At 43.3% G+C, this 15487-nt stretch overlaps 1 protein-coding gene across 4 annotated transcripts in view; it reads left to right on the top strand.

Annotated features, from left to right (window-relative positions):
• The window catches only part of Kif3a (kinesin family member 3A), a 40663-nt gene extending 29267 nt beyond the window's left edge, over positions 1-11396 (top strand). For all 4 annotated transcript variants that reach the window (XM_087910640.1, XM_087910639.1, XM_087910638.1 and 1 more), the window contains 8 exons: positions 722-878; positions 1262-1442; positions 1617-1727; positions 2365-2490; positions 5180-5233; positions 5512-5580; positions 6103-6227; positions 8343-11396. In XM_087910640.1, coding sequence (XP_087766766.1) covers positions 722-878; positions 1262-1442; positions 1617-1727; positions 2365-2490; positions 5180-5233; positions 5512-5580; positions 6103-6227; positions 8343-8391 — 872 coding nt within the window. In that variant the 3' untranslated portion in view covers positions 8392-11396. The remainder of the gene's footprint in view (positions 1-721; positions 879-1261; positions 1443-1616; positions 1728-2364; positions 2491-5179; positions 5234-5511; positions 5581-6102; positions 6228-8342) is intronic.
• Positions 11397-15487: the final 4091 nt, after the last annotated feature.

The raw sequence follows: 15487 nt of genomic DNA, 5'->3' as shown, positions 1-15487 counted from the left end.
TTTCAGAACCGTTTTAATAAGCTAGTGTTTGTTTTCTCTTTCTGATTTTTTTTCATCTAATTTCATGGCTTTGAGGTTCACGGATGAACTTTGTGTGAGCACACTGCATACATACACCTACACATGCTTGGGCATTGCAGTCAGTTGGAAGCTGCATTCCATCTTATTAGTTGGTAGTGCTTCTACTGACTGTTGTTTCTTAGCATATTTGATCAGAGTTAGGGACTTTGATGGTCTAGTGTGACATAGTAAGTTACTTTGGTGGCTCATATATGATTTACCAGTGCAGCTTATCAGTGTAAAACACCTGCCTTAAATGAGTAACTTACATAATGGCTGTGAAAATGATTGAAGAATCATTTTCCTTTTTAGCCTCTCTGCCCCATTTGGGGACCCACAAGCTTTGCTTTTTTATTTGGCTTTCCTATTACTTTTCTTTCCCTATTTTTCTGCTCATCTACTTTGTTCTCTCTCTCTCTCTCTCTCTCTCTCTCTCTCTCTCTCTCTCTCTCTCTCTCTCTCTGTTTTCCCCTTACCTATCATCACACAGTTGGACAACAGCTTGAATTTATTAATGAATTTAAAAAGTCTAGGAACTATGAAGTAGAAACGGAAGTTTAACATTTGCTGACTGGGTGTAGACAGTGCTATACTAAGCTAATTCTTATGTCTGAAACATTGACTGCTTTTAGTGACTGCTGCAATTACATGACTCAAATAGGTAAAAAGAAAGTTTCCCCAGATAAGATGGTGGAAATGCAAGCGAAAATTGATGAGGAGAGAAAAGCATTGGAAACAAAACTTGACATGGAAGAAGAAGAAAGAAACAAGGCTAGAGCTGAACTGGAGAGACGGGAGAAGGACCTTCTGAAAGCCCAGTGAGTGTGGTGGGGTCCAGACAGGCTTGTGGCTGCAGTTTCTGTGTTCGTCATAGGACTGTGTATCAGGAAAGTTAAGTAATTAAAAATAATCAAAAGCTTGATCTTTGTCTCCAGGATAGCTGCTTTAGGGTAGAAGGTCCACCATGTGTGATATTTTTAAAGCTTGGATCTTTCTGATCATTTAATCTCTGTGTAGGAGAAAATATTGGCCAATGTGAATGATACCTTAGCCCATGAGTTAATGCCATGTAGTGGTGTGATTTGGAGAGATAAATCACATGACTGAGTTTTTCGAAGTGCATCTTCAGTTCTCCTTCAACTGGGGGGGGTGAGATTCGAGCAGCAGACAGGAATTTAGAATGTTCTCCTCTTCCTTATAGACAAGAGCACCAGTCTTTGCTGGAAAAACTGTCTGCTTTGGAGAAGAAGGTCATTGTTGGTGGTGTGGACTTGTTGGCCAAAGCTGAGGAGCAAGAGAAGCTTCTTGAGGAGTCCAATATGGAGCTGGAGGAGAGGAGGAAGAGAGCTGAGCAGCTTCGGAAAGAACTCGAGGAGAAAGAGGTGACGCCATGTTGAGTATAGTTGTGTGAGGCATGCCCACCCTTTCCAGTGGGAAACTACCGGAAAGAGGGTGGGAAACAGATTTGAAGACAGTAGTTAAGAAACTTCTAGATCATTTGTTGCATTGAATTTGTGACTTAAAACTATTCTGAACTTAACCTGTTTTTATCATAGCAAGAACGCTTGGACATTGAAGAAAAATATACCAGTCTGCAAGAGGAGGCACAGGGAAAGACCAAGAAGTTAAAGAAAGTCTGGACCATGCTGATGGCTGCAAAGTCAGAGGTTCGTGTCTTAGAAACTTCTCATAATGCAGTTCAGAATCTTAATGTGAGTTTACAGGTTTTTTTGTTTTGTTTTTGTTTTTAAGACAGAATTTTTCTATGTAGCCCTAACTGTCCTGGAATTTGTTCTGTAGGCAAGGCTGGCCTTGAACTCAACTCTGCCTGCCTCTGCCACCTGAGTGCTGGGATTAAAAGCATGACTACTGCCTGCTGCCACCACCGCCCCCCACAACTTAGCTTTGTGTGGTTACAGTTTTAAAGCACTAAAACACTCCTTTCTGTGTGTTTGCAATGTTGACCTGCCCCCAGCTCTAAGTGATAACAGCCTAGCCAGTGACAGTGTCAGTCTGTCCATGAACTGGCCAGTTCTTACCAGGCCTTATAGACCAGTGTCCTGGGCTAGGTGCAGTATTTGTGATTAAAATCTTGTTTTGTTTGTTTTTTGTTTTTGGAGACGGGTTTCTCTTTAGCTTTGAAGCCTGTCCTATAACTCACTCTGTAGACCGGGCTGGCCTTGAACTCACAGAGATCCACCAGCCTCTGCCTCCTGAGTGCTGCAATTGAAGGTGTGTGCCACCGACGCCCGACTTAGTGCTTAAAATCTTGTTTGCTTTATGCTGTCCTGGGTTCTCTGGTAGATGGCTGATCTCCAGCAAGAACATCAGAGGGAGATTGAAGGCCTCCTGGAGAACATTCGGCAGCTCAGCCGCGAGCTTCGGCTTCAGATGCTCATCATTGATAACTTCATACCTCAGGATTACCAGGTGAGGGGAGAGTCTAGACATTGGGTTATTGGCAAGGGCTAAAGAAGAAAGAATAAGCAGCGTAGCTAAATAAGATGTTACATGTTTACTTTGAAGCTGTCCTCTGTAAAGCTTTCTTGAACTAACGCCATCGTATAAAAGTGACTTAGGGTTACTATTGCTGTACTAAACAAGATGACCGAAGCACCTTGGGGACAAAAGGATTTATTCAACTTACACTTCCACATTAAGTTCATCACTGGGGGAAGGCAGGACAGGAACTCAAACATGCCAGGAACCTAGAGGCAGGAGCTAATGCAGAGGCCATGTAAGAGTGCTGCTTACTGACTTGCTCAACTTGTTTTCTTATAGAATCCAGGCCCACCAAACCAAGTATGGCACCACTCACAATGGGCTGGGGCTGGGCCCTCCCCCACCAATCACTAATTAAAAAAAATACCTGCCGGGCAGTGGTGGGACACATCTTTAATCCCAACACTGGGGAGACAAAGGCAGGCAGATCTGTGTGAATGAGTTCGAGAGGCCAGCCTGGTCTACAAAGAGAGTTCCAGGACAACCAGAGCTGCACAGTGAAACCCTGTCTCAAAAGAAAAGAAAGGAAAAAAAAAAAAGAAAATGCCTTACAGCTGGATCATATGGAGTTGTTTTTCAGCTGAGGTTCTCTCCTTTCAGATAACTCTGGCTTATATCAAGTTGACATAAGTCTAGCCAGCAGAAAAGGTATTAGTTTTCTTTAAAATGCAATTCTCTTTGTGAGTATCTAAGTATCTAAATAAGAATGTATCAGTCCACTGAAAGGAAGAATCTTGGTTTATGTAAATGCATCAGAATCTAGGTGAAGGTCCTGTCGATTCACTGACATATTTTCTTACAAAGTAGAGATGGAACTGGAGAGGTGGCACAGTGGTTAAGAGCGCTGCCTGCTCTTTCAGAGGATCCAGATCTAACCCCCACATGGCAACTCATAACCATTTGTAATTCCAGCCGGGGATCCAACTGGGCTCTTTTGTCCTGCACAGCCATCAGGCAGATGTGTGGTGCACAGACACACACCTGCAGACAAAACATTCATGTACATGGAATATATGCGTAGGTACTTTCTTAAATAAAAAAATATCAGAATGTGCTGCTGTCCTCTTCTTTGGTGCATGCACTTTGTGTGTGTGTAAGAATAGAACATGAAAATGCTCGTTCTAGTTGTATTTACAGTTGAGTAACACTAAATACGTTCACTTGGTTGTACAACCAGCCATCATCACTAGTCGTTTTCAAACAGGTGGTAATTGTTAATCACCAGCATAATTTAAAAATCTTATTTTTTTCTTAGCAAAAATTTTAAGTATATAGGAATGTGAGTTTGTGCACAGAGTCTAGGCTCGAATATTGGGTCCCCTCAAACTGCTGGGTGTGGATGCTGGGATTAGCCACAGGTGTGTGCAAGTGCAGTGAGCGCTCAGCCATGGAGCCCTCTCTCCAGCCCACCTTCTAGTAGATTCACAATGTTGTGAATCTCAGAATAGCTATGAGAAAATTTTCTGAAAATTTCCCTTCAGACCTGAGGTACCCTGAGTTAGTCTTGGGTTTCTGGTACACTCCAGAATGTCCCAGTTCCATGTTGTGACTGATAACTCCAAATCAGCTGAAAGCTAGACTGTAACCTGTTTCTAGCTGAATGTTTTCCCAGCCTTTCTACCCTTGGCCTCTTCCAGCCCAGTTCGCCCATCCTCCTGATTGCCAGGATTCCAACTTTTGTTTTTTTTCTTTTTTAATGTAGTTGAATAGTGTTCACATGTGTTCTTAAGAAGTGTGTGTGTCTTTGAATTTATTTTTATTTTATGCATATGGATGTTTTCCTTGTATGTGTATGTATATATGTATGTATGTATGTACCATGCACATGCCTGTCGCCCACAGTAACCAGAAGTGGTGTTGGATCCCCTGGAATTAGAGTTACATACTATTGTGAGTCACCGTGTAGGTGCTGGGAACTGAATCTATTTCCTCTGCAAGAAAAGTTGGTCTTAACCACTGAGCTAACTCTTCAACCCAAGGATTGTATATTTTTAAATGCTTGATGCAGTGTGTATCAAGTGTAGGTCTAATGGGTCAAATGGTTCAGCAAGTAAAGGTTTATTCTGTAAACTTATGACCTGAGTCTGATCCCCAGAACCCACATGAAGAGAGAACTGGCTCAATAGAGTTGTTCTCTGACCGCCACATAAGCACCATGACTTGTCCCTACCCCCATCATGCGTGCGTGCATGTGTTTGTGTGTGTGTGTGTGTGTGTGTGTGAGAGAGAGAGAGAGAGAGAGAGAGAGAGAGAGAGAGAAGCGCCCTTAAAAAGAGCTTAGTTCAAGGCACAGGAAATTCTTATGAGCAATATTAGTGACATAGGGCTGGAGAGATGGTTCAACAGTTAAGAACATTGCCTGCTCTTCCAAAGGTCCTGAGTTCAATTCCCAGCAACAACATGGTGGCTCACAACCATCTGTAATGAGGTTTGGTGCCCACTTCTGGCCTTCAGACACACACAGAATATTGTATACATAATAAATAAATAAATAAATAAATATTTTAAAAAATATTAGTGACATTAGGAAGAGCCACACATTTCTACTGTCAGTTCTGGTCATAGTTTTCAGTATTTTAACTGTTTGACTAAAAGTCAGTTTTGACTCTTTCTAAAGGAAATGATTGAAAACTATGTCCATTGGAATGAAGACATAGGAGAATGGCAGCTGGTGAGTATTCCTTTCACCCTGCATGAAATTATGGAGTGGAGCTGGTGCTGGCTGCTGTGGGAGGAAGGTGGTGCTGGGTGGATCAGATCAGAACTTGGTGGATCATTCATGGCAATGCGTTAGGCCTGGTGCTGCTGGGTGCTGGGCGGTGTATTGGAGCCTTTCTGCTCCAGGATTCACATCATGTTTGCTAGTGAGCCATCAGGATGGCTTGCAGCGGCCTTCCCAGTTCACAGTACTGATTTACACATTTTTCTTCCCTCTTTTCCTTTTTTGAGAAATGTGTGGCCTACACAGGAAATAACATGAGGAAACAAACCCCAGTGCCTGACAAGAAGGAGAGAGACGTGAGAGCACTTTACACACTTGTTTGTCTTTATCATAATGGGGGTCGCTTGCTGCCTTGTTCCTAGTGTGCGGGCTGAGCAGTTCTTTTGTAAAAGAGAAGAGACTCTTGGGTGGGGCTGTTAGGACAGGTCTGCTCTTCGGCACACACTTAGCAAAAGTCACTCCTGCCACAAACATGGCCTGTTGTCACTCTCTGGTGTGCCTTTTTCACCACTCTGGGCTGTGGGATGTGGCAGGAGACTAGGATGCCTTGCTTCCCTCAGTCCCAGGTCTTCCAAAGTGCTGGTTTTAGAGAAAGGAAGACAGTTTTTCTTTACGTCTGGGCTCCTAATTCTCCAACTTAAGAGTGCATTTTACAGAGTAGAATAGAAGACTCTCTTTAAAAGGGTATTTGGTTTTGTTGTCAGTGGATCTTTTGCCCAGTGTCAGTTTGTGTTTTAAATCTTCCTCAAATCTGATTTAACTTTGTGTGTGTGTGTGTGTGTGTGTGTGTGTGTGTGTGTGTGTGTTCGTTCTTGTAGCCTTTTGAAGTAGATCTTTCCCACGTGTACCTCGCCTATACAGAGGAGAGTCTGCGTCAGTCTTTGATGAAGTTAGAAAGGCCACGGACCTCCAAGGGGAAAGCAAGGCCAAAGACTGGGAGAAGGTGAGGACAGCCCCAAGGCCCGAAGTCCTAAAGTGACTGTTGTGATACTATGGTTAGATATATCTCAAGGAAGCCAAACTTTAGTTACATGATGCGTGGTTTGAAATTATGTTCTTTATGCAATTACAATTTGATAAACAAAATATGGATAAATAATTGTACTCTGTGAGATCAAGGTCAGTCTGGTCTTTAGAGCAAAAATTTCAGGACAACCAGAGCTGTTACACAGAGAAACCCTGTCTCAAAAAACAAACAAAACAAACAAAAAGAATTGCATTCTGGGACAGTTGTGGAGGCACACACCTTTTATCTCAGGACTTGAGAGCAAAGGCAGGCAGAGCTCTCTGAGTTACAGGCCAGCCTTGTCTACATCACAAATTTCAAAACAGCAGAGACTGCAAAATGAGACTCAGTCTCAAACAAAACAGAAACAGAACAGCATTCTTTCAGACCTCTGCCCATGGGTGGAGCAGAGCTAGTTTCAGCTTGCCTTGTTCTTTCCTAGAGTTTACCCACCACCTACTGTCTTGTCTAGGTTCTTAATTTTTACACTAATTCTCTTACTAAGACACCAATTAATTTGCCTAGTTAGACTCCTCAAATATTGTATTCATCTGGGCGGTTTTCTGACAAAGATACTGCCTCAAGGACGTTGATTTCCCAAGGGAAGCGTGCGTGACTCTCTAGCACCACCTGTGACAATCGTGTAGCCTATGTGCTTCATCTCGTCAGCTCACTGGAAAGCCTAGGCTGGCAGTGCTTCTCATGTTCCTACGCTGAGCTAATTTGCACCAGTTGCAAGACTTTTGTTTTACATATAAGGTGAAGTTAATGGATTTTATGTCTTTATGTTACGTAGTTTTTTTAGATGTAATATAACACTAAAAATGTTGGAATCATTAAACTAGGGCTGGAAAGAAACAGCTACATGCTAAAATGTATAATAATATTTTTGCATTTAGATGAAGTGATTTAAAGATTTTCATATGCTAACAGAGTCTTCACATGGAATCTTTATAATATATAAGTATTTATTTTATCTTTATGTGAGTGTTTTGCCTGCATGTTTATATTTGCACTGGTGTCAGATTTCCCGGAATAGTTGGTTGTAAGCCAACAGTTTTAGGGTGTGAACTCGGGTCCTTCGGAAGAACGACAGTGCTCTTATGTGCCATGCCATCTCTGCAACCCCACACGTGTAATATCAGGGAACAAAGTAATCTGTCCTGAAAAACAGCTCTTGAGTGGTCCCTCCCTGTTAGAGGGTTAGTAGATACCTCCTCTGAGCTCTGTGGTCATTAGGAAGATGCACTTCAGATGTGGCTAATGGTAACAAGACAGGCAGAGAAGGGCAGTGGAGCAAGCTGGCACGTGGTTCTGTCCCTTGTTAGTGTAGGAACAGAGGCCCCATTGTTACTGGACCGTTGTCTTTATAAAGAGAATCCAGATTGCTTTCATGAGGTCTCTAAAATTCAGCTACATTTTTTAAACTGTATAGACCTTAAAACAAATAATTTGATAAGCTATTAGATACAGTTTCTATAATGCACCACTATAAAATATTCTTTTTGTTTAGGTTAAGTTAAAATATTTGTGGGCCAACATGTGATCCAGACTCAACTCTGTAAAGAATCAAAAACTAGTCTTCGTGGGAAATAAGCAAATATGTGCACTGGATGATGTGTTTGTTCTCTTGTGAGGGCCCATGAAATGCTTCATGAGGGGCATGCAGTTCAGTGTGCTGGATAGGAGTAAGGAAGGCACATGATAGTACTGTAGGCTCAGACACTGGGAGTCCTGCTTCTCTGAGGCTCTCTGTACTGTTAGCCTCAGAGGAGGAGATGACCAAGGGACATCCCTGATAAGCTTAGTGGACACCTGTCTGCACCTTGCCTGACCCTGTGCTCAGTTCCTCACCACTCTTGATCACTGTACTGTGGCAATATGTTCTTGTGTTTGCTTTTGTGTAACCTTGCCTACTCTGGGTATCAATCAAACTGCTGTGGTCAGGCATGGCCAGTGTTGGTCCATTGTGGACTCCGGCCACATGGTGTGTTTGTTGACAGTCTGTTAGGGAAAAGCACTCATCTTGCATTTTTTTTCTTCTCTTAACAGAAAGCGTTCTGCAAAACCTGAGACCGTAATTGATTCTTTACTTCAGTAAATGTTGCAGAATTAAGGTTACAATAAAAAAGAGTGATATTCTCATGCCTGGACAGAAATCCTTAATTAAGACACTGGGGACACCTGTGTAATTCATATAATGTAAACTGTAAATTATGGAGTGAGACTGGATAACAATTTTCCTAATAACTTTTAGGCTCTTAAGTTTCTGTAACATGTAAGTGTGCATAGGTCATGATTGTTGGGGGATGCCACGCTGTGCTGCAATGCTCTGTGGAAGGAAGGTCGCAGTTCTTACAGAACATTGTGGTTGTATGTGAATGTGTGTCTCGTAGCTATGTACTCAGCTATTGTGTATCTAGATAAGCAAAATCTGAGTAGAAGAAAGTCTGTCTTGTTTGCACACAGTGCATAGCAGATCACCTTGTCCTGTGTCAAACGCCTGGGTGGCTCATCTAAGCAGTGACTTCTCCTAATACCCGACAGGCCTGTCTAAATGCATTCTGACTTTATACTGATGTTCATTGCATTTAAGTATGAGATGACTGACTTTATGGATCTCCTGTAGAAAATTGTATAACTTGACAAGTTTTGCAGGTTTGCATTTTAAAGATACAGTTTGAGCATGTGCTTCATCTGGCCGCCCTCCACCAGTTTCTCTCTCCCTAACTCCACCCACATTTAGCCTTTCTTGTTGTTGCTGGCTTGGCTTCCCTCCCAAAGCCACCACTGGCCACTTCCCTTTGCTCACACACATTCTTAAAGGTTTCCCTGGACATATGGATTACACTCTATTGCTGCATTTTAAGTTTTGATGGAAATGACTGTATACAAATTGAAACCAGTCTCATTTTTTCAGAAAATAAAGCTAAACAAGAAGAATACCTTTTAATTTTCTTTATAGCATTTACATATATAGAAAATACTGTTCTGAATTTCTTCTGTTGATTAATCCAGTTAGACCATATTCCTCTCCAAAAAAGTTATATTCAATATATAGTCAAATAAGGTTTCTAAATTTTTTATAATAAATGTTTTTACTTTTTTGGTGTCTACTTATAAAATTTTTTGAAGGTTATGAGGTCTTGTGCTTCAGAAACTTATCATGTTTTCTAAGTTTGAAATTGTGCGACCACTCCAAGCTCTTGCAAAGGTTTTGAGACTTCCCAAGTTAGGAATAACTAGGTTAGTATGATTTTAACAAGTTTGGGTAAACAATGGCTTATAATTAGAGAGCTATATGTAGGCTATGAATGACTGAGTAGAGGTACAGTCTGGTGAGGTGATGGAAAATGTGGCCATATATCTGTGGAGTCTTCCAGAAAGAGAGTGTCCTGTATGTGCAGTGTGTGCTGATATGACTATGGCCAGTGTGGCAGTGTCCTCACGGTAGTGTGTGGCCTGGGTTCTGTGGCGCACTGAGCAGAGAGTGTGTCTCATAAAGGCTTATGTGAGCTAAGTGTCTTGGTGATGTCTAATTTCTTCATGGTGTAAATTTAACTGCTAGTAATGACAGAATCTTAATTTAACCTGTAAGGAAAATTAATCTATATGTTTTCATTTTAAAAGTCTGTGTTTCTATCACTTAACAGTTTAGTTGGCCTGGAAGGAATATCTGCTGTGAATTAAACTAAAACATTAGAGATGTTGATTCTCTAATGTGTGTTAAAACCTATAACAATAACAAAATAACTCCATAAAAACTGAAAATATTGAGAAAATTCTCTAAACATCTTAGTAATTTTGTTTGCTTGCTTGTTTGTTGTTTTGAGATAGGCTCTCTCGGTGTTAGCCCAGGCTGGCCTGGGAGTCAGGATTCTTCCAGGTGCTATGATTACAGGTGACATCATAACACCAAACAGTGTGTTCATGTAAGTGTTTGTGCTAAAGCTCTGACCAGGCGGACATGGTTCATTTTCTGAAAACCATGTTAGATTCTTTCCAGGTTGGGAGGTCCATTTGAAGACGGCAGGACACCCACTTCTGTCACAGCAGCGCTGTGTCTTTGTTCACAAAGGAATAGTTTGTATTTTCAGTGTTGATTTCTTGAATGGATAGAGATGAAGAACAAACTTGCTTAATGTTTAAAATAAATGTACAGATTTTAAATGAATGAGACAGACCTATAAATAGGGTAAAATAAATTAAGTAATATTTCTTTACTTGAAAGGAACCCTTGTAGGAAGTCATATTGGCTCTGACAGCCAGGCTCTCCATTCACTGTCTGTTGTTGTGATGCTCAGGCTTAGCCAAGGAGAAGGCTGTGCAGCCAGTGTTTGCCTGACAACGGAGTCCTCTCACACGCTGTTTACATTCTGGACAAGGTGATTTTCTAATTTGTGTTTTTGGCAGCTGGAATATCAAGGTTGTTTTGCAGGGGAAAGTGTTGCTTCATCTGCGACATGGTTATGATTACAGTTTTAATGTTTTTGTTTTCATCGTAGGTTTAGAATGTGTCCCGTCCTCCTTGCCCCCTTTTAAGTCGTAGCACAAGGAACACCCTGTTACCTGTAGAGCTGTGAATTGTGGACTGGGTGAAGTTTACATTTACACACACCGCGTCTGCCCAGTTTCTCCTCCCTCTCTTCGTTCTGAGATAGAGTCCCATTAGCCTAGGCTGGCCACAAACCCTCTCTGTAGCTCAGGTTGGCCTTGAACTCCTGGTCCTCCTCTACCTCCACCTCACAATTGCTGGGATTACATTTATGCACCACTACACCCCAGCCCCTCTTCCCCCATGTCTTAACATATAGAATTATTTTCTTTATTCTTTTTCTTTTAACTACTAGAAAACACAGTTCCTCCTAGTGCCTTTGAGCTGACCCTGCAGTTTTGACTAATTAGAATCAGTGGAAACCTGAGCAACATCACTGTATTGCTGTTACCAACCAGGATACAAACTGTTTAATAAGTTGGCTGTGTTAATTCAAAAACCACACTTGGGTTGTATTTTATGTATAAATTGTATTTGCTTAAGTTGTATATATCAGTGTTGTGTGCACATGCAGCATGAAAAGATGAGAAATAAAATTCCTCCCCAATGCCTACTGTCTTTTAAGAAATTTTTATTCATTTTTATTTTGTTGTGTCTGCTTACACATGTGTACACCATGTGTGTGCTGTGTGCCTGTGTTGACCAGAGAGTGTTGGGTCCCTCGAACTGGAGTTACAGTTATGAGTTGCCATGTGTGTGGTAGACAGGCTAAAGAAGTTCAACATGGGCCTTGAGAAGGTTTGATTTAATGACTACTTTAAAAGACTTTTTTTTTATTTATTCCAAGTTAACATACAAAATGACTGCGTGTCATTTGCCATTTTCAGACATCCATTTCACTAGGTTTTGCTCGTATTCATCCCCCTTGCTTGCCTTGTTGGCCCCCTTTTCTACCCAGATAATCTTCTCTCTGTTCTCATGAAAAGGATTTTTAGTTTAACCCTGCGGTCTGCTCCCTTTCCAACTGTTAGCCTTTATAGAACCCCTCCCCTGCGCCAGACTGCGGCCCTCTTTAGGAGTCCAGCTGGGCTGGATGTCTGCTTGAAAAGAAGGTGGAGGGGATGTCCCCCCAACTGGGATCCGGCTTCTCTATGGCTGTGCAGATGCCACCATCTCCCCTCATACTTCCCAGTGATCCTGAGGCCATAGACAATTAGAACAGAATAGCACTTGGTTAAGGGAGGGAGGGAATGACTGGACGCTTGGAAGGATTCCAGAACAAGCCCCCAAAAGTAAACTTCTCTGAAGCCTGATGTCCTTTAGAAATGGATGGCTTCACAGTTTCCTTTTTAAGGACTAAGTTGTTTTATGAGTTTGCATGTTTGCCTGCATCTATGTATGTGCATTGTAAGTGTGCCTGGTGCCTGCAGTGCTCAGGAGAAGGCATCAGATCCCTCAGAACTGGGGTTATGGACACTTGAGAGCCATCATATGGGTCCTGGAAACTGAGTTCCAGCCCTGCAAGAGCAGCCAGTGCTCTTAACCGCCGAGCTGTCTGCATAGCCCTCAAGAATTCTTTCAATTGATTGAACTAGATGATCTTATGGCCTCCGTATCTCTGGCCTGGTTAACTCTGGGTCACCATTTCCTACTCCCTTTCTTTGAGATGAATAGCGTCAGTTTGGGGGGAGGCACACAAGTACACACTCATGTGCATGTGTGTGCAGGTGCAGTGTTCTTACTGCTCTAAGGGACCACTGGCTAGGCCAGGCTGGTGGAGCCGGGAGTCCCAGGTATGGGCCTTTCTCTGCCTCCCCAGGCCAGATGCTGCTGTGCTCTGCTGCTTAATGGGTGCTGGGCCAAACTTAGCACTTTACTTGCTGAGCTGTCTTCTCAGTCATGCCCCTTCTCCACTTTTAAGATTTTATTTTTATTTATGTGTTTGGTGGGAATGAGGGTGGGGAAGTATTTGCCCATAAATGCAATTGCCAGGGGAAGCCAGAAGGGAGCGTCAGATCCCCTTAAACTGGAGCTACAGACATTTGGGAGCCACACAGCATGGGTGCTGGGAGCTAAATGCCAGTCCTCTGGAAAAGTAGTCTGTCCTCTCAGCCTCTGAGCCATCTGTTAGAGCCCCCTACCCCAATGCTTTTTGTTTGTTTGAGACAGTGTCTTATTTAGCCCAGGCTGGCCTCCAACTCTGTACATAGACAACTCCAACTCTATACATTCAGTTTCTGATGATCTTGACCCCACCTGATTGCTGAGATCACGGCAGGAGACAGCAGAGGCTAGCCACCCTTGCTGTTTCCTGCCCTCATCTTTTCCAGTGAATCACTCAGTTCCATTGTAAAACTAGGCAGTATCTGAACGAATGGGAATTACCGTGAACCCAAGCCCAGCAGAAACAGTCCAGGGGCTCTGAAGCCTTTGGGGTCTGAGCTTCAGACTGAGGGGCGGAGCCTCCAGGCACATTTGTTAGTGGATTAGCAGAATTGTTCCTTAAACCATTTGATTTGCAAAGCAAATCAGGTATTCCGTCTTCCTTCGGAAGCTGAGCCCTTGTGTGGGAAAGTGGAGGTGAAGAGGCTACTTCAAAAACAAGCTGTTTCCTCTCGGCATTTATCTTGGGCTTCCTGCGACCCAACCTTCAGGTTACTTTTATCAGTGCTATCAGAACATCGGGCTGTCTTACCCAGACACGGGTATGGCTCTCTGAAGCATGGGACAGATCAGATGTCCTCCCACACCTGCTCCCCTCCCCCAGCCTCTCAGAGGGCTGGGGAAATTTGAGTTGTAATCAAAGGCTGCATTTCTCCGATTGTAGCTAAGAATTTAACTGGGACTTTACAACCGAATAAAATTTTCTCAGAGTCCGATACCAATCTTAACAAAGAGGATATTGCCTAACCCAACCTAAAAGTGCCAGAGAGGCTGCAGAAATCCTATGCTGGCCTCAACTTCTGATCTCCACCGAGAGTCTTGCCGCCCCCGCCCCCACCCCCCACTGGCCAGACGGCCTCTGTTTGTTCTGTTGTTAAATTACCTTACAGAATGGTTGGTTTTTATTGTAGCATCCTAATGCCCAAACACCATCATAATGTGATTAATTAGCGCCCCTCACCCTCTCTCCTCCATCCTTCCTCCAGATAGTCCTGGCTTGTGCTTCTCACAGGTCACCCCACTCCTGAAGGTACCCCTCCCTTCATTCCCTTTCATGTTACCCATGCGCACACTCTGAATACACACAGATTTAAATCCAGATTCTGCATAAAACAGAAAAAAAATTGTCTCAATCTGGCTTTATTTTGCTTAACATAATCTCGGGCTACATTACTTTTTGTAAGCATCATGATTTCATTCTTTGTGCCTAAACATGATTCCACTGTGTGTACAAGCAGCATATCCTCTACCTGTTTATCTGTTGGTAGATACCTTGGTTCCATATCTCCGTGCTTGAACAGAGCTACGATTGTGAATGTACAAGCATCCCTGTGGTGTGCTCGCTCACAACCCTCCCGGTTCATAGTGAGTAACTGAAGCACAGACCTGTGTTTAGTTCTTTGGGCATCTCCACACCAGTTTCCACAGTAGCCGCCCAGCTGACTTTCCCACCAGCAGTGTCTAAGTGACCTGGTGCCTCTTTTAAGTGTACCTTGGGACTGGGGAGATGGCTCAGTGGGTAAGGACACTTACGGAGTAGGCATGCGGGCCTGAGTTCCGATCACCAGCACCCACACAGAAGCCGGGTATGGCAGCCCAAACTGCCCAGAGCTAGGTGGAGACAGATGGATCTATAGCTAGTCTGCCAATCCACCTGATAGGGTGAGCTCCAGGTTAAGTAAGATCCTGTTTCAAGAAGCAAGATAGTTGGGGTGATGGTTCAGTGGGTACAGGGGTTTGCTGTGCAAACCTAAAAACCTGAGATCAATGTCTGGTGCTGACCTAAAGGAGAGAGAGAACTGACCTTCAGCATGTATGCCCTGCCGCACAGGTACACACACACGGGCATACACTCGCACGCACTTAAATGCATACACACGGGCATACGCTCACACGCATGCACACACACATTCAGAAAAAGAAAAATAGTGATTGAAAAAGACACATGAAATTGTCTGGCCTTCACATTGCGATGTAAAGTCACATGCCCATATGTACTCGTGTGTGTGTGTGTGCGCGCGCACACACCACACGCACACAGGCAATCTGGAGAGCTAAGGTGGGAATGTCATGGTCTCAGGGTGGAAGACCAAGAGGGCTGGGGGTGTACCTCACAGTAAGGTACTCTACTGTGCACAAGGCCCAGGTTCAATCCCTAGTACAGCAGGAGGAGGACTCTTTTAAACCTTTTTTTTTTTTCTTTTTTAAGAGAGGCCAGTTCAAGAGATGTCAGCCATGACAGTTTAAATAACTGTCGGGACTGCAGTGCCCGAGAGCGGAACCCTACCTTGTGTTGAATAAATTAACTCTGCAAGTTAACAAGACATCAGTCCCAAGACACGAGACAGCCCCTACCTGCCCAGGGTGCAGGTTGACAGAGCTGAGACCCTGACCTTTGTGTTGAGGGCGCATGACATGCCTCTTCCACAAGGAAGCTGGGTGCTGCATTTTGCTTTGAGCTGCCCCATCCTTGGAGGATCTTGATACTGTGGGATGCCACCTGAGAGGACAGGTGCAGACGGACAAAGAAAAACCAAGG

Source organism: Myodes glareolus, chromosome 9 (assembly GCF_982192425.1).
Source record: "Myodes glareolus chromosome 9, mMyoGla1.1, whole genome shotgun sequence".
Taxonomy (NCBI): domain Eukaryota; kingdom Metazoa; phylum Chordata; class Mammalia; order Rodentia; family Cricetidae; genus Myodes; species Myodes glareolus.
The sequence above is the reverse complement of the archived record's forward strand: the minus strand, read 5'-3'. Positions and strand labels throughout refer to the sequence as shown.